The 19578-nt window shown below is 36.5% G+C and overlaps 1 protein-coding gene across 3 annotated transcripts in view; it reads right to left on the bottom strand.

The window, feature by feature from the left end:
• Positions 1 to 19578, bottom strand: part of ROCK2 (Rho associated coiled-coil containing protein kinase 2) — a 653542-nt gene that overhangs the window by 37294 nt on the left and 596670 nt on the right. For 2 of the 3 annotated variants that reach the window (XM_053709676.1, XM_053709677.1), the window contains exons 20-30: positions 18418 to 18487; positions 17314 to 17417; positions 15946 to 16132; positions 14949 to 15042; positions 12867 to 12961; positions 12316 to 12495; positions 12024 to 12192; positions 8973 to 9164; positions 7303 to 7370; positions 6241 to 6329; positions 3241 to 3319 (exon numbers count right to left, since the gene is read on the bottom strand). In XM_053709676.1, the coding sequence (XP_053565651.1) occupies positions 3241 to 3319; positions 6241 to 6329; positions 7303 to 7370; positions 8973 to 9164; positions 12024 to 12192; positions 12316 to 12495; positions 12867 to 12961; positions 14949 to 15042; positions 15946 to 16132; positions 17314 to 17417; positions 18418 to 18487 (1327 nt within the window). The remainder of the gene's footprint in view (positions 1 to 3240; positions 3320 to 6240; positions 6330 to 7302; positions 7371 to 8972; positions 9165 to 12023; positions 12193 to 12315; positions 12496 to 12866; positions 12962 to 14948; positions 15043 to 15945; positions 16133 to 17313; positions 17418 to 18417; positions 18488 to 19578) is intronic. The other variant, XM_053709678.1, reaches the window with a different exon arrangement.

Below are 19578 nucleotides of genomic sequence, written 5' to 3'. Positions count from 1 at the left end.
TCCCAGAGAGGAAGGCCTGAACTCAGTTCAATAATACCTCTCATCAAAACAGGGTTGCAGATAATCTAGAAAGGAAAATCTGCCCCTGGGAGGAATTCTTAGATGCTATCCTCTGTATACGGACTAGCTGATCTCAAACAGGATTCCAAAAGACTGGACTGATCCTCCAGAAAGAGAGGAAGGAAAACTGTCCTTAAGTCTTTTCTACTTGATGAGTAATAGAAAAACCTTATTTCCACTCGAAAGTCCGCTGTGACGTCTGCCAGTCCAGGTCCAAACAAGGCCTCATCCTTGTAAGGAAGCGCCAAAAACTCGTACTTGGAGGAAAAATAATATTTTCCATCATGGTCACAGTTGGGACATGTCCTGGCCAAATTGGTATTGAACCTGCATCTGCAGAGTTAAAAAACTTAGGCTGTGCCACTATCCACAGTTAGCTTTTCAGCTGACTGAGGTTTCAGCCACAACACCACACAGACTAGTGCAGCAAGTCTAAATAAACAAAACATTGCTCTAGATGGATAATAAACCTCCAACTTCTTATCCATGGATCCATAAAGGAGCATCTATCCTCTATAGGGATCAAAGTTCTCTGAGCCAAAGTAAAAAGGCTCCCTTCTACTTAAGGCACTGTGCATATTAATGTAGTAGCGACAGGAAAATCCTTTAAAGGACGGGAAACAGGGAGAAAGCATCCCTAACTTCTCCTAATCCTGGGAAATATCCAAAGCACGTCTAAAAACACTTCCTCATAGAAAGGAATATCATAGAATTGATAAAAAATATCAAAAATTCCAAGGGGACAGGGGTATCAATGTCGTCCAAGTAGCCAAAACCTCCTATAACAGTACACGATGTGTGCAAGCATACATCTGAAGGTGACCACTTCGGCATCAGATGAAGGAATTATACTGTCCGAATCTGAGATTTTACCCTCAGAAGCTACCGGCGAATCCTCCGCACCAGACTTAGGAGGGAAGAGACCTGTGTAGCAGGATGTGGCGCAGGAACCTTACTATCTGAAACTTTAATATCCTCTTGCATTTTCCCTGTAAGGAAAAAAAAACAGATAAGCCGCAGATACCACAGAAGATATCTGAGCTGCAATTTCTGTAGGAAAATAACTCCTCCAGGAGATTGAGAGGAACCACAGGGCACTGCATGTGACACCATAGAGACTAGGGACATTTATGGAGAAAACTGCGGCATAGCCTAAACAGCATCATCCTGAGAGACACGAGACTAGTACAATATCATTGTGAAAATGAAATTTGGAAAAAGAATACTGTCACTTTAAGCATAGAGAGACATACCAATTAACAGGATAAACCCAATCTCTATATATATGTGTGAAAACCCCTGTTCCTATACTGTATTATTATATACACCCAAAACCGTCCAACAGTAGAAAGGTGTTAATGGGAATCTGCATGCAAAATTTAGGAACAGACCCCTGTTCCATCAGTCTGCAATAACTTCTAACCATAGAAGAAACATTGCAAAATAAAAGACATCAAATCAGCATGCATATACATGAATAGCTAACGCCATCCAATTAGCATCTAGCTAAATATAAGTCCTTTATTGTTTAATTTCCAAAGGAATATACACTATGGGACTTCACTGTCTCTTCATACATATACAGATTGATACTGTCTTCATAAATGTACTTAATTTACATATCATTGAAACGGACAATCTATTGAAATCCATATAAATAGATACTGTCTGCATACATATACAGATAGGATCTGTATTAAAACATCGTAGCCCCAAGATACTCTTAGCGAGATAAGGACTTAGGCTGTCAGAACACTTCTAACCCCGCCTCTCCGATCACAATCTGATTAGCATGGCGCGTCACATGAGCGCAACTATTCAGACAGAAAATGGCGCCGCTGCCTTCTTCCATAACCAAGAAGGAGGCGGGGCCATAGAGCGTGCAAAGACAATACCAAACCAAATCTTCATTACTACCGCCATAATAGCGGAAGGCTCTTTAGCCCAGCGATATAAAAAAATAAATAAATAAAGCCTATCAAATGACCCACCAGGCAGTTGCAAAAAAACTTGCAAGTCCAGTTTTAACAAAGTAGAAAAAACAAGCATTAATTTGATAAAGAGCCCCTTATACAAAACACCCGCTTCTACGGTGCTGCAGTAGATCCTTTTCCCCCACATGTACTAAGACTGGTACTCTCAAAAAGGAAAAGTACAGGAAATATACACGTACATCGAGAATCAAAGTTCTAGCCTCATGAAGCTGGTTAACCTCTTCATTACTAACAAAGGGAAACCAGTGTCTCTCTTATCTGTCACAGTAAGTGCCAGCACCTGCCAAAAATAATATCCAAGCTAGGATATATCTTGTCCCATTATATATTGCAGAATCTTTTAAAGTGCCTAATCTCCCATACATAGAAGACCCAACAGCACTTACCTGGATCTAGCCGTCCGGCAGCACGACAGCACACCCGGTATGAGAGGATCTGTGAAGAAAAGGCAGGCTAGAGTAAACCTACTCTAGGAAAACGCAGCAAGGCCCACCTTGCAAGTTCCTAACTGCTTTAAAGCCACCACGGCCCTGCTGAAGAGACTGATGTGGAGTACGGCTAGACCCAATCCTTGAAAAAGGGAAGAGATCAGAGCAAACCTACTCTGGCTTTCAAAATAACAAACTCTTGATTGAAGTGAAATAAATCCAATTTCTTCAGACACTAAAACTTCAGCTCCTCCATGCACTAAAGGCAAAGAGAATGATTGGGGGTTGTGGGAAGGGAAGTGATACTTCACAGTTTAACTGTGGGGCTCTTTGCCTCCTCCTGCTGGCCAGGAGTGATATTCCCAACAGTAATTGATGAAACCGTGGACTCACTGTATCTTAGGAAAGAAAATAAACAAACCAAAGACAGAGAAGATTGACTTACAGCCGGGGAAAAAATTTATTTTTTATCATTTAATTTTTTTTATTTTTTTTTTAGTCTGAATTTTGGAATTCGGGATTTGTACTTGCATTAAGGTATTGAATACAAACCTATTTTCACAATTTAGTAAAAACAAGGATAAACTTGGTTTGAGTAACTGTGTGTGCTATGAAAATAGCAGGGGCAGTTTGACTTTGTACAGGATATGGTAGGCATAAAACTGATCAATCTGTCATGCACCACATCTGTAACCATACAAATATTCAGATTGGCTGACTTTATTGATGGGTGTGGCCCATCAAAATAAGTGACTTACCTGGAATATCCGAGGAATTTCTTTGGCATCTGCTCTGTACACATCGGTCTGAGTAACTGGCCGTACATGGAACAGTTTGCTGCAAATATCAAATATTACAATATTAAAAATGGCTAACTGGAAGAAATCGGCATTCAGCTTGAAGAACAAAAAAAATCACTCAAGCTCCCTAAAATGGAGGCATATTTCAAAAATTCTTAATTTTATTTTCACCCTCTATATTTTTTGAGTTTTGTTCCTCACCTTTCCTCCTCCTCCTCAATTGAGATTAATTTATTTTTCTTTTGTGCACACAGTGCCAAGTTTTGTGATTGTGCTATTATTATTTTTATTATTTATAAAGCACCAGCAGATTACGCTATACAAAGAATAAAAAACATTACAGGGATACAGTAAAACACTAACAAGTACAGTAGGGGTAAATAACAGTTGAAAGTGCAATAATTGAGAATTACAAAAGGAGAGGAATGCCCTGCCCTTGAGCACAATCAGTAGTAGTTCACTTTAAACACAAAAGTGGCCTACAGGTAGAGAGGCTCTCAAGCTTACAATCTAAAGGAGAGGGAATGGACACAGAAGGTAAGGGAGTAGGAAAATAAATCTGATATAAGGCAGAGTGAACTGAGAGAGTGATGACATAGGGGGATAAAAAAAAAGTGTGTGGTGACTGAGCAAGTGAGGTTTGGAAAAGTGTAAAAGAATGTGGTAAAATGTCAGTACAAAGGCTGTGAGTCTGAAGTGGTTTCTCTATCCTGGATTATTAGTGACAGCTGCACATAATTACTGTTAGAAGGTGTGTGTGTATATATCAAGGTAAACACTAGGGTGGGTGGTGGTGGGAAGCGATTAGAGGGCAAGTGCTTGCAAATTTGGAGTCTGATGTGAGGCTTGTAAAATGTTTTTGCAAATCTGGAGTTTGATGTTAGGTGTGAGGCTGTGGAAAGAAAAAGGAAGGTAAACATGACTGGTGAGAAATTTTAGGGTGGAGGAGTGGTTTGAAACACAGCAGAGGGGGAGAAAAAGTTTGGAAACAAAGATTGTAGACAAAGATTGTATAAAAAAAAGATTGGAATATTACAATGAGATTTAAAAATAATTCCATGATAGCCCAACAGAAATAAGAAATAATTGCACTCAGTATCTTGATTGGAGAGAGGACAGTCAGGTGACTTACCTTGTAAAATGTTTTTGCAAATCTGGAGTCTGACGTTAGGTGTGAGGCTTGTGAAATGTTTTTGCAAATCTGGAGTCTGATGTTAGGCGAGGCGTGTAAAATGTTTTTGCAAATCTAAGGTCTGATGTTAGGTGTGAGGCGTGAGGCGTGTAAAATGTTTTTGCAAATCTAAGGTCTGATGTTAGGTGTGAGGCGTGAGGCGTGTAAAATGTTTTTGCAAATCTAAGGTCTGATGTTAGGTGTGAGGCTGTCTAGTGTCACCTGCAAACCCATGAAATGATCTTAAAAAGGTGGAAAGTTTGTAAGGATAATAACGAACAGCAGAAACAATATATTGTTTAACCTCATAGAGAAGATTTATGTTGTATAGCTGGGCTCAACACAATGTTTTCAATAGCACCAGCTACTAAACCTCTTTGAGTGACCAACTACAGTTAGGTGGATAATCATTACTGGTTGGGTTCCCAGTTAGGTGGATAATCATTACTTGTTGGCTTCCCAATTAGGTGGATAATCATTTCTGGTTGGGTTCCCAGGTAGGTGGATAATAATTTCTGGTTGGGTTCCCAGTTAGGTGGATAATAATTTCTGGTTGGGTTCCCAGTTAGGTGGATAATCATTTCTGGTTGGGTTCCCAGTTAGGTGGACAATAATTTCTGGTTGGCTTCCCAGTAAGGTGGATAATCATTACTGTTTGGGTTCCCAGTTAGGTGGATAATCATTACTGTTTGGGTTCCCAGTTAGGTGGATAATCATTACTGGCTGGACTCCCAGTTACGTGGATAATCATTACTGGTTGGGCTCCCAGTTAGGTGGATAATCATTACTGGTTGGGTTCCCAGTTAGGTGGATAATCATTACTGGTTGGGTTCCCAGTTAGGTGGATAATCATTACTGGTTGGGTTCCCAGTTAGGTGGATAATCATTTCTGGTTGGGTTCCCGATTAGGTGGATAATCATTACTGGTTGGGTTCCCAGTTAGGTGGATATTTATTGCTGGTTGGGTTACCCAGTTAGGTGGATAATCATTACTGGTTGGGTTCCCAGTTAGGTGGATAATCATTACTGGTTGGCTTCCCAATTAGGTGGATAATCATTTCTGGTTGGGTTCCCAGGTAGGTGGATAATCATTTCTGGTTGGGTTCCCAGTTAGGTGGATAATAATTTCTGGTTGGGTTCCCAGTTAGGTGGATAATAATTTCTGTTTGGGTTCCCAGTTAGGTGGATAATCATTTCTGGTTGGGTTCCCAGTTAGGTGGATAATCATTACTGGTTGGGTTCCCAGTTAGGTGGATAATCATTTCTGGTTGGGTTCCCGATTAGGTGGATAATCATTACTGGTTGGGTTCCCAGTTAGGTGGATATTTATTGCTGGTTGGGTTACCCAGTTAGGTGGATAATCATTACTGTTTGGGTTCCCAGTTAGGTGGATAATCATTACTGGCTGGACTCCCAGTTACGTGGATAATCATTACTGGTTGGGTTCCCAGTTAGGTGGATAATCATTACTGGTTGGGTTCCCAGTTAGGTGGATATTTATTACTGATTGGGTTTCCCAGTTAGGTGGATAATCAGCACTGGTTTGGTTCCCAGTTAGGTGGATAATCCTTACTGGTTGGGCTCCCAGTTAGGTGGATTATCATTACTGGTTGGGTTCCCAGTTAGGTGGATAATTACTGGTTGGGTTCCCAAAAAAAATAAAAATGAACAAATAAAAGCTATAACCAAGTTTATATTTAAAGAAGTTAATCTACTAATATAAGCATTGCTAGTTCTTATATCACCTGTATAACAATTATAGCAAAAAGTCATACAAACATACTTACTCTATATCTAACACCATGTACGGGTTGGACTGTTCTTTATCCTGCTCACTATCGTAAAACAGAATTTTCTTGCTGCTAACCACCACGTACTGTTACAAAGCAAAGAAGAAATTAGGAGTAAGGAATCCAGGCACTGCTGATTATTAAATGCAAAGAAAACAGAATTATTCAATGACATTTATTTTCTGTCCCTATAATGTTTTAAGTGTCTTACTTCCTAGTTAAGCACCCTAAAATTACTCACACGTTCTGAGACACAATCTTCTACTGAGCATGTGCAAGAGTTCAGTGTATACTACATATGTATATTCGGAAATTTCATTCACTGATGATTGCGGAAGGTGGTGACTTTTTTCATAGCCAGATTTTTATAGTGAAAGTGCAACATACTAATAAAAGTGCAAATCCAGATTTTAGTGGGTTGCACTTTCTTCCACATTCAGCAGTGAACGAAACTGCCTAATACACAACTAGAGTATATATACTGTATATGAGATTGTGATTTGCTAATGGCTTTCAAATGATGCAGGGGGCAGGGGAATGGAAAGGGTTTTGAAACTTAAATTCGGTGTAAGTAATATTACATTGCATTTTCATTATGCATTTTTCGGTTATGAAATTCTACTGTATTTAATGGTTCTTTAAAGCAGTGCAGGATTCAAGCTTTGCTTTCACTGAAGGGGCTTTAGAATAAAACTAATTGGAAGTATCAGAAGGATTTGAAATTGCTGAACCACACTAGAGTCCCATAGATATAATGTGCAATTTACAATAGGTAACAGCAAAGTACCTTGATATAAATCCGAGCACACTACAATTCAGATATGACTAATTTATCATCAACCATTAATTATGCACTAATATATCACAGTGCAATGACCAAAGATAGATGTGAATAGCAAGAAGGCTCTGTCTTACCTAATGCATGTGACCATGATGTTACTTTTATAACCTATATTATGTAAATTATCTGAATTGTGTTATTATGACCACACACTAAGATAAAGACATGTTTAGCCAGCATGGAATGATACCAAAAATACCAGATGACTCAGGGCTTACCTTCCGAATCCATCCAAATTTCTTGGTATTACGGACAGGAAGCGAGAGCCATCCTTCCAATCGCGATTCTGTGGTAAACAAACAAACTAAGTTAATATCTGTAATCATAGCAGTCTGGTTCCTGGTGGAGATTTAAAAAAACAAAACAACAAAAAAACAATCTCTTCTCAGCAGCACAAGCATTTCAGGCAAGGCAAATTCAAAGTGAGTTTGTGAGCTAAATTTAATTACTAGGCAACAAAACTTAACTTGCCAACCAACTGATTATTTTATCAACTCTTTATTGGATAAGCAAAGTCATGTTACAGACCAACATGCCACGTTCAGTATTTAGTTGCTTGAGGAAGGAACACGAAAAGCATACATTAACTTTAATGCATCATTTGTACTGTTAAAGAAAAAGGCAGTTTTAGCAAAAAATAAAAAACATTATGCATATTTTATTATTATGTGAAAATTCAGACTTGCCTCAAGTGCTTTCCCATAATCTTGCCCCACTGTTTTTTTTTACACCACCACACAAACAGCCAGGAGCTCAGCCCTGTGTCTAGAAAAGTATTAAAAATGGGGAGGGACATTGCATAATTAAGGAAAACACTGAAGACAAGCCTGTGTTTTCATAAGAAAGGGAAAAAAGGTGCGCACAAACAATTCATTTCTGCTAAATCTGCCCTTTCAGTTAGCAAAATATGTGATGCATTATTAAAGTTAATGAATCAGTTATGTGTCACATGAACAAATATGAAATGCTGATAATGAACTAGTAATCAGAAAATAGAGAGGTCCATTACCAAGTAATTAGAATATAGCTAGGTCCATGTAGATCCATGTGTGTGCTATAGTCTTATCATATCCAGATAAACTTGTGTTGTGCATATTAGAGAGGCTGCGAGATCATATGCTTATGGGTATGAGCTTGTCATAAGTAACTGAGGGCCATATGAACAGATATTAGGGCAATAGGATAATTAATGACATTAATATTGGGAGTCTGGAAAACATGAGTGTATCCATGTTTTCCAAAGTCTAGCATCTATAACAAGCTCACATCCTTTAGGAAATAGGAAAATATTTTACATTAAATTACACATTGTGTGCTCTGCAGCTTGTGTATATGTTGGGTTAACTTTATATTTAATTGCTATCTCATCAACAAACAGAAGATAAAGAGCAAACGCCTGTATATGATGTAAAATTAAAAAAAAAAATTGTTATTTCATTGTTACACTACATCATTTTGATGCCATCTGTCTATTTAAGAACTTTTATAAAATGTATAAATAATAAACCTGCAATCAATCAACTGAAATAAGAATGTTCTGCCTTGGGAACACTAAGCTTTAAAAAAGTTACCATTGAAGATAGAGAAGAGGCCAATATCTGGATATCATCTCACTAATTGTCTACAGCAAACGGCTGTCACATCAAAACGGCAGCAAAAGTCCTATTACATTACAATAAAGCAACCGGTTTCTCTAGCACCGCATTCTACATCCATAAGCAAATTACTCTGACGTATAACTCTGTGTGAGAGCACATGCACAGACATAGTCATGCAAAGTCTTGGGTACCAACCAACGCTGGCAATATCACTAATAAAGCTGCTGGTGTTAAGTAATAAAGCACATAAGGGATCACACAGTGCAGCACACGTTGCACAGCGAGGTCACCTTCGCTATCAGCACAATCAGGCTCTGAAGAGACTTGTGCACAGGGGTATGGTTCCATCTCTGACTCAGAGTCAGAATCAGAGTCGAGAAGCAAGAGAGAACGGGAGGGCTTAGTAGCAATGCTGACAGAAGTAGAGGAACGCTGGTAGCTGAAGGACATTGACTCCATAGTACGGGAATGAGTGATGTGAACTGAAAACCCAGGTGGGAGGAAAGTGCAGAGGAAATGTTAATTCAACTATAGTAAAGGAAGAAGGTTATACCGAACAAAGGACACATACATGTAAAAATGGTATTTATGGGGTAAAAACATTTTATTCCAGCCTTAACATAACGTGATCAGGCAGCTTTAAAGAGATGTCAAAACACTAAAAGATTAATAAAAAGTAGATGTTAGGCAGAGGCAACACATATATATACTGTAATATATATATATATATACTGTGTATATATATATATATATAAATAAATATATATGTATTAGAGTTTGAATAGGTGCATACTAATACACAACAGTGCGTTGGTGATCAAAAACAATTTCTAGTAACAACTGCATTTCCAAATAAATATGTGATACTCAATTAAAAATGCAGGGGGTTATTGTGTTTTAAATTTGTGCACCCACTAAATCATTTTTTTTTTTTTTTAAATATTTATTTATCAGTTTTTCAACATTACATAAAAAGCAAAACAAATCAACCCAAATTACAAGGAAAATAATAAAAAAAGAAAGAAAAAAAAAATGATAAATTGTGGAGGCACAGCTCCTAAACATATTGTAACTTCCATGGAGACGCAGCTCCACCTCAAAAAGAGGATAAAGAATACAACAATCTACTCTACTGGATAGCCATTACCTTAGCTTGTGTCATTTTTTCTATACACTATGATTCAATTTTACCTTCCCTTCAGGAAAACCTTGTCTTATCTTATTTTTTAGACATAGCTGAACAATGTGTTACCTTATTCTAGACATCAATATAAACCTAGATTAAGTAGTTACAGCTCCAATTCACAGTATCACATTCTTGAAAACAGAGCTCAGAAAAAAAAGAAAGGAAAGAGGGGGGAAAACAAAAAACACAAAACATAAAATAAAATCCCCGCCCCCTGTCTCCCTTAATATTGACCCCTGATTATGTCATGCTACTCCAGAAGATAGGTTGACTTGCTGGTTTTATAACCATTAGTATATTTCTCTATATAGAGAGATCCATGATGCTGGGAATTCATCTAATGACACTAGTTCAGCAAAACTATTAGAACTCAAAAAAGGATTCAATATACGTTTTTGGATTTGGTGAGGGTAAGTTTTAATTATAGGGAGCCATCCTACTAGGATTTTTTTTATTTTTTTGTTCCCCTAATGATTGTGTGTGAAATGATTCGAAAATGATTTGATTCTGTATTTCTCTAATAAAAAGTGAGAAGCTAGGAGCGGTTATACCCTTCCAGGCTTTCAATATTAGATGCCTGGACAATAAGATTACTGTATTTAGTATGTTTCTGTAAGGATTTTGATTATCTGTTTGAGCCTCAAGAAATATAATCTCTTCAAGCCCAATAGAGATATCAGCCCCATCATTTTTATTAAACCAATAGGTAACCTTGTTCCAAAATTGATAGATTTTTGGGCAAAGACCAAACATATGTAGAATGTCTGCATTTAAATATGAACAGCGTGGACATAAGAATGATTGTGCTAAAAACATTCTTTTCAATTTAGCGGGGGTAAGATAATAATTGTTCAGCAATTTCATGTGAGATTCTTTCCAATTTATTGAAACCCTACATTTACCTAATACTGAAAAACTTGTCTTAATCTTCTCATGGTTCATAATCGGAAAATAAGTTGACCATGTATTACATATTTTATCCAAAAAAATTTGACTCTGTTTAGCCAGCATAATATTATATATCAATGATATGGATGAAGTTCCCCCCACATATTTTTGAATACATGTTCTAATATCTGACCATGAACCACTACTATCAGATACCCAATCCTTAATATTAATAAAATTATGTACTTGCAAATAGGCAAACAAACTATTTCTCGGGAGATCAAATTGCTTTATAAATGCTTTTCTCAAGTCACTTAAAGGGATATGAATACCAAAAATGTTCTTTAGGGATTCAGACAGAGCATGCCATTTAAAAAAAAAGTTTCAAATTTAATTCTATTATCAAATTTGCTTTGTTCCCATGGTATTCTTTGTTGAAGAGATATGTAGGTAGGAATCTGGAGCACTACATGACAGGAAATAGTGCTGCCATCTAGTGCTCTTGCAAAGAGATAACAGTCTTGCAAAACTGCTGCCATATAGTGCTCCAGAAATGGGCCGACCTCTAAGCTTTTGTCTCTGCTTTTCAGCAAAAGATACAAAGAGAACGAGGAAAAAATAATAGAAGTAAATTGGAAACTTGTTTAAAATGACATGCACTATCTGAATCACAAAAGAAAACATTTGGGTTGCATGTCCCTTTAAGGCTGAGAATAGGTTACAAGACGTTACACCACATAATTGCAGGTCAAGTCTAATAAAGCTGAAGCGGTCATGTCTAAAGAATACCGTCAAGTAATAGGTTTATTTATTTAAAAAAAATATCAGGATGAAAGACTCAAATCAACAAACAGGATATTTTATATCCACAGGGCAAAAATTCTAAGCAAGCCGTAAATAAAATGAAGTTTGAAAATAAGTGACACACCAGTGTATTTCCATCTAAACTAACAGATTTATGAGGATGACAAAAGAACCTTTATTGGAACCTTTTAATATTGAGACTGATGTGTATGCACTTTCTGCTCAATTAGTTTTCAATCAAGAATGACATCATGGGTATGTAAATGGTCCTGATATGATAGTTAAAATGCCTATTATTAGCTCAACTATTGTATATACTAAAATATCCTTTGAAATGAGAACTGTTTCACAATTTATCATTTAATACTGATGTTCTCGACTTAAAACAGAAATGTAAAGAAACACAAACTACCGCACAAATTTAGTCTTCTGAGAATTTGAGTGGAAATATGAGGAGTCTCACCTGGGAAGCCATCATCAGCATCTGGGTCACCATGGCCACTTCCGATACTTGTGCTATCAAGGCCTATGTTAATGTTCTGAAGCTGGCCTCTCAGCTGTTCAATATCACTGTCCTTGCTGTCGAGCGCCATCTGCAGCTCAATTCGAACCTGACTTTCATCTGCTATTTGCTGTTTGGAAGAATTAAGGCAATAAATTAGATAAGTAGATACTTCCAGAAAAGCAATTACTTCAGGTTGGAGCAAGTACTGTTCTTTTTAAATCAAGGCCTAGAAAAGGAAACAACTTCTTACCGCCTGCATTTCATTCATCTCCTTCTGATATTTGACAACAAGATGCGTCAGTTTCTCACGCTCAGACTTCAGTTCTAGTTGAAGTTTCCTATTCTCCTTCTCCTTTCTTCGTACATCAGTGTCTGGACCTCGCTTTGTGGGAGCTTTACGATTCATGATTTCAGCTAATTTGTTAACAGCCTTGAAAACAAAGGGGGGGGAGGAAGTCAGTTTAAGGTGTTCCTGATTAAAATTATATCCTTATTACTCGGTTATACTGCCATATTTATATAAGATCTACTTTCTTAAATAAGCATGATATTTCCATATTTTGTTATTAAAAGAAAACTACAAAAAGCCCAGAATTAATCCCTCCACAAGACTGAATGCTGTTTTGTTTATATCATTTTTTTATACATCTTAGAATGTTAATCAAGGTGTCTGATCATTCTTATTGCAACAGTGAAGGCAAAGTCGCTATACAATATTTCATCAGAAGCCATGCATTTTAAGAAGACATTTTGGGCTGCTGTGTTCTGTGAGGATATCGCAGAAGTTTTCACAAGAAATACCTGAGTCTTCAGCGTCCTCTCTGTCAGTAGCTGCTTCTCAAACTGAGCTTTGATGGATGTGATGCTGCTTTCTTCATTTTTCAAATTCATTATATCTGTATGAAAAAGCATGATTTATAATTACTGATTTTAATGTAAAAACATATCAGTACTTAAGTGTAAATGGCTTTTAGAAGAGGTCTCCAAGAAGTCTGAAGAGGAGCGAAGCCTCACCCCCTACATATACCGCTCTATTTAAAGAAGCATAAGAGAAAAGGGGTTAACCAGAAAACATCTTAGACACTCAGGTCCAAGAAAAATTTGTGAAAAGCAGGATCACTTTATAAGGTTTCACATCAAATGTGAGGCAACATATTAATTGCTATGTATAAATCTGGTTCTCTCTAACACTCTCAGTACCAATCCCTTAAATCATTTGAAGGTACATGTAGGTGGAAAACCTTGGGGGGGGGGGGATGAAAGTATGCAAGAAAGACTATACTGCTGCCATGATGACATGCACATACAGCTGCAAACCATTAGGGGCATGTAGCAAATCAATTTAATCTGAAATAAACTATTTGAAGCTTTTTGGCCCCTTTCTAGATCCAGAAGACATAATAAAAATAAAATCAGTCTTCCCAATTTTCTTGGTAGCTATCAATAGAACAGTGTTGAAGCACCTCTTCTAAGATTAATATAGAAAAGATGAACCATAATATTCTAAGAAGAAACTAATTAGAAAGCACCTCCTGTATAAATGGATTGGGACTTCTAAAAACCTTCGATATAAAAAGATAAATAAAGGACATTGTTTCAAGCCCTGGAAAGGAATGGGATGTGTAAGACAGGACAAATTCTATTGAGAGTTTGAAACAATGTCACACCAGTATTTAAGTCAGTTTGGCTAGAAAATAACAATGTGCAGAACACTGATCATTTTAGGGAACTAGAAAAAAATATACGTACACAGGGTCCTGATAGCACTCAAATCCATTTGAATAAATTCTCTATAAAGTTGATTCCAGAAGGGATATAAAGTCAGGGATTATTTCTAATAGGTATCCTTATAAAAAACCTTAGAATCAAGTCCAGAATCTTACAACATATTAAAAAAGAGGTCTAATTCGGGGAAAAAAACCCATAAGAATAGTTTAATAAAGGATTGTTTAAACTTAACATCTACAGGGGTAGCAGGCACCCTCTGCCTCTTGAGATATATACAAGTGAAAAAACTTAGGACACAACAAGAAACCAAGTTCATCAAGAGAGATTTGTTCTGAAATTAAAACAGTTAAGCACTTAACTTAAAGCATTGAATGGAGTATAACTTGCAGTGACTGGGAGTAAACACCTAAAATTATGATATCACAATCTCCAACCCTAGTTACTCTCTGTAGGTCCAGGAAGCATTATAAAATATAATATAAACAATGGCAGGTTTATAACACAGGAAAAAAAAAAACCCATTATTATAAGAAGAGCTTTTATATCCACAAAATAGTTTTAAATGCCATCTAAATGGCATGTACCAAACATTTAAAGAGACAGCAACAATACTTTATAGAAATAGTCTGCCATAGACAACTTACAACAATGAAAATTAAGACAAATATATGGACATACAACTAGATAATCAAAATGTATTCCAGAGCACACATTGATCATCTGGATACACACAATGTACAGTGGTAATAAAACAAAGCAGCACTAGCCTACTTGCCCTGCAGCATCATACTGTATGGATTATAGTGCAACCAGGAGGACATGTCATCAGAATAAATCACAAATGTACATTGAAACAGAAGGGATATAACCCATTGTATGTATAGAGAGCAAAACCTTCTTTCTTCACATAGAGCTTCTGTTCACCCTAAGCACCTCCAAATAGGTACAGACTTAAACTAAACTGACTGCAGAAGGGTAGGTTTCACACCTATTCAGACTTCTAGAAGCATCTCTACTTACTGCAGTGGAAGAACATAGGTAAACATACATTATCCTCTAAAGTTACTATTGTCAATAGCCAAATTCATCAATTGTACTGCACAGAAATAGTAGTCTAAGAGAGTTGGAGAGGATTATTGGTCATCGAATACTCACATTCTTGGGCCTCTTTAAGTTTGTTGTTCAAGTCTTCCTTCTCGTTAGCAAGATTGCCTACATCGATAGTCAGTGTCTTGTTTGCTTCTTCAAGCTGAGAAAAGATTGTTTAAAAACAAAAATGAAAAAGGACCAAGCTCCATACATGCTATGAATAATACTTCAGTATAAGGTGCTAATGTCACATTCCAAATATCAGCAATAGAGTGCCAGAAATGTTGAGAATATATCCCAAGTATACCAAGATTACTACTCTCCTGACACAACATTTTCATAATATCTCTGATAAACATCTTAAGACACATGGATAGAGACAATGATTTAACAGAGACAAGGCTTTAAGAGAGAGAGTGAAAGTAAAGGAGACAGGGAGAGAGAAAGAATGAGAGAGAGGTAATAAGAGGGATAGAATGAGGAGAGTTTAAGTGAAGGTAAACTTGAGCATAATCGCTCAAGTGATAGGAAAGAATTTTAAAAACGAATGAGACTTTCATTCATCAAATGTGTAGGATATTCTTATCTTCTGCGATTTTTAACTTGTAATGATAGAAGGATAAGCGCCGTACCTCCACCCACCATATTCATCAATTGACTAATCGTTGGTTCCCCATCACGGCCTGGGGGAAATGATTGGTGGTTCGTCTGTCAATCAATTGATAAATATGGCCGGCGGAGGAACGGCACTTATCCTTATATCATTACAAGGTAAAAATCACAAATGATACGTACATACTACACATTTGATGAATGAAAGTCTCATTCATTTTTAAAATTCTTTCCTCTGACTTGAGTGGCGATGCTCAAGTTTACATTCACTTTAAGGTGAGGCTACCATCTTCTAAAGTCAAATTAGGTTACATTTTTTCAGTCTAAGTACAAAATGGATATCAGCTCTCTAAAAACAAAAAACGTGTATTTACATATTAAAGTGTGATTTCTTAGGTCATATTTCAGAAATGCATAGTGTGATGTTGAATGTTGAAAGTGTGCAACATACAGATGCTATGGTAGCATATTTCTCAGCGAGCTCCTGCTTGTGACGGGCCATCATCTCCTTGATCTCCAGCTCCTTCATGATCTTCTCTTTCTCCAGGTCGGAATACTGCTCCTCAGCAATAGACCGTGCCAGTTGCTCAGAGTCTGCCTTAGTTAATGTGATCTCCAACTGAGCTGCCAGAGAGTCTCTGTAAAACAAAATATAGCTTGTTTAGAGAGATATCCTTTCATGGGGCTGTTCCATAAACATAAATACAATTTATATTGCATTAAAAATGCTCGACAGATACAATGGTATATTGGTTTGGTTATGGATTATTGTGGATTTATATGGAACTTTTCATGTAAAGATCATCAATATATTAAGTATCTGTGTAATTGTATCATAAAACTTTATAAACATTTTTATAAATATGTACAAAATATATATATGAGTGTTACATCTTAAAGGTAAAATACTATACAATAAAATAATCTTGGTGCCGGGGTACAAAATCCCTCTCCTATACGATTAATATCAATCTAAATTAAACATGTCAAAAACTTGCAAAGGGTTTAGATATGTTTATATTATTTTTTTAAAGGGACAGTCAACACCAGAATTTTTGTTGTTTAAAAAGAAAGATAATCCCTTTATTACCCATCCCCCAGTTTTGCATAACCAACACAGTTATAATAATACACGTTTTACCTCTGTAATTATCTTGTATCTAAACTTCTGCTGACTGCCCCCTTATTTCAGTTCTTTTGACAGACATGCAGTTTAGCCAATCAGTGCTCAGTCCTAGGTCACTTTACGTGCCTGAGCTTAATGTTATCTATATGAAACATGTGAACTAATGCCCTCTAGTGGTCAAAATGTATTCAGATTAGAGGCAGTCTTCAAGGTCTAAGAAATTAGCATATGAACTGCCTAGTTTTAGCTTTCAACTAAGAATACCAAGAGAACAAAGCAAAATTGGTGATAAAAGTAAATTGGGAAGTTGTTTAAAATTGCATGCCCTATTTAAAACATGAAAGTTTTTTTTGGACTTGACTGTCCCTTTAATTATGACAAAGCAGTAAAGATGTAAACAAATTACAGACTTGTGCTCCTAAAATTTGCTGCCAGAGAAAATCCAGTCACTCTCCACATTGGCATTTAAGAGTGACAGATACCATTGTAAGCTATGGACACAAGCATGTGCATAGTGACAGTAACATCACAACTAGAACCGAACCTAAACACTCTACAGCGCTCCATAAAAACAATTCAACCAACTGCCTGACCTGACAGTCAAAAAGAATAAGGAGGGATAAGCTGTATTTTTACAGTATTTTAGTACTATAAAGTATGAGCTGCAAACATCTAAGTGTCTTGACCTCTCACCTCTCATCTTGTAACTCCTGCACCTTCTGCTGCATGTCCTTGCACAATTTACTCTTTTCTTCACATTCTTCCTTCAGTTCCCGTACCTGTGTCTTGTACAGGGTCTACAACAGAAAACATCTGGTTAACAGTCTTAAAGCTACTGTAGAGGACACTCATAGTGTTAACACACATTATTGTATTAGCTAGTTGTTTCAATATGTTAAAATGATGAGAGAAAAAAACAAACCAAAAACACCTAGTTAAATACAAATGCTCAACAAATTTGCTACAAAGGCCACAAACACATGCATTACAAGCTATCACTTTACAGTGTCTATTAAAGTAATTCTATTAGCATTTTACTTCAATAATAGCATATCTATATATTTACTATGAATAACTAAACCTAACAGCTGAACAACCACTTAAAGGGCCACTAAACCCCAGATCTTTCTTTCATGATTCAGATAGAGAATAGAAATTTAAACAACATTACAATTTACTGCTATTATTTATTTTGCTTCATTTTTTAGATATCCTTAGTTGAAGAAAAATTAATGCACATGGTGAGCCAATCACACGAGGCTTCTATGTGCAGCAACCAATCAGCAGCTGCTGAGCATATCTAGATATGCTTTTCAGCAAAGAATATCAAGAGAATAAAACAAATTAGATAATATAAGTAAATTAGAAAGATGTTTAAAATTGCATTCTCTTTCTAAATCATGAAAGAAAAAATGTGGGTGTCATGTCCCTTTAACAAAACAATAAATAGTCCAGATTTTTTAAGATAGGACATAAGCATACAAGTGGACTAAAAGGTCAACCAAACTGTATTCCTCTCCTTTTGTATAACTCAATTATTGCACCTACAACTGTAATGTACCCCAATATTGTACTTGTCTGTGTATTTAATGCATCCCTGTAATGTTCCATTATTTCTTGTATAACGCTACGTAATCTGCTGGCACTTTATAAATACCTTATTATAATAATAATAATGCATTAAATAAATCAAGTAATAGATTTGTGCAGGGAAGAATTGCAAAAAAAAACCAACATATCTGTTATCTAACAGCTGGCTATTGCCAGGACATTAAACTAGCTTTAACAGACACCTACTGAAAAATATTGCTCAGCCTCCAGCTGATCTTGTAATTCCTTCATTTGTCCGTCTGCATCTTGTCGTTCTCTGCAAAACAAAATTATTGATAACAATGTATCCAGTCACTATTAAAAACATACGTTTCTATAAGTCTCTCCCCCTTTACCATTACACAGTCACATATATACAGCCCTTGATGGCAGGGTGGTACGTATTCTTATTTCAAGTGGCATTTGAAGATGTCATTCATAATGTTTATAACACATTTTAGTGGGGTTAAACACAAAGGTGAATTAAAGAACATTATTTTTTTTCCTTGGGTCAAGCTATAATCTGTTAAGAAAAACATAATTTATGTAAGAACTTACCTGATAAATTCATTTCTTTCATATTAGCAAGAGTCCATGAGCTAGTGACGTATGGGATATACATTCCTACCAGGAGGGGCAAAGTTTCCCAAACCTTAAAATGCCTATAAATACACCCCTCACCACACCCACAATTCAGTTTAACGAATAGCCAAGAAGTGGGGTGATAAGAAAAAAGTGCGAAAGCATATAAAATAAGGAATTGGAATAATTGTGCTTTATACAAAAAAATCATAACCACCACAAAAAAGGGCGGGCCTCATGGACTCTTGCTAATATGAAAGAAATGAATTTATCAGGTAAGTTCTTACATAAATTATGTTTTCTTTCATGTAATTAGCAAGAGTCCATGAGCTAGTGACGTATGGGATAATGACTACCCAAGATGTGGATCTTTCCACACAAGAGTCACTAGAGAGGGAGGGATAAAATAAAGACAGCCAATTCCTGCTGAAAATAATCCACACCCAAAATAAATTTTAATGAAAAACATAAGCAGAAGATTCAAACTGAAACCGCTGCCTGAAGTACTTTTCTACCAAAAACTGCTTCAGAAGAAGAAAATACAACAAAATGGTAGAATTTGGTAAAAATATGCAAAGAGGACCAAGTTGCCGCTTTGCAAATCTGATCAACCGAAGCTTCATTCCTAAACGCCCAGGAAGTAGAAACTGACCTAGTAGAATGAGCTGTAATCCTATGAGGCGGAGTCTTACCCGACTCAACATAGGCAAGATGAATTAAAGATTTCAACCAAGATGCCAAAGAAATGGCAGAAGTTTTCTGGCCTTTCTAAAAACCGGAAAAGAT

The sequence above is a fragment of the Bombina bombina genome, chromosome 4 (genome assembly GCF_027579735.1).
Source record: "Bombina bombina isolate aBomBom1 chromosome 4, aBomBom1.pri, whole genome shotgun sequence".
NCBI classification, from domain to species: Eukaryota; Metazoa; Chordata; class Amphibia; order Anura; family Bombinatoridae; genus Bombina; species Bombina bombina.
This window is presented reverse-complemented; position numbering and strand designations above follow the sequence as displayed.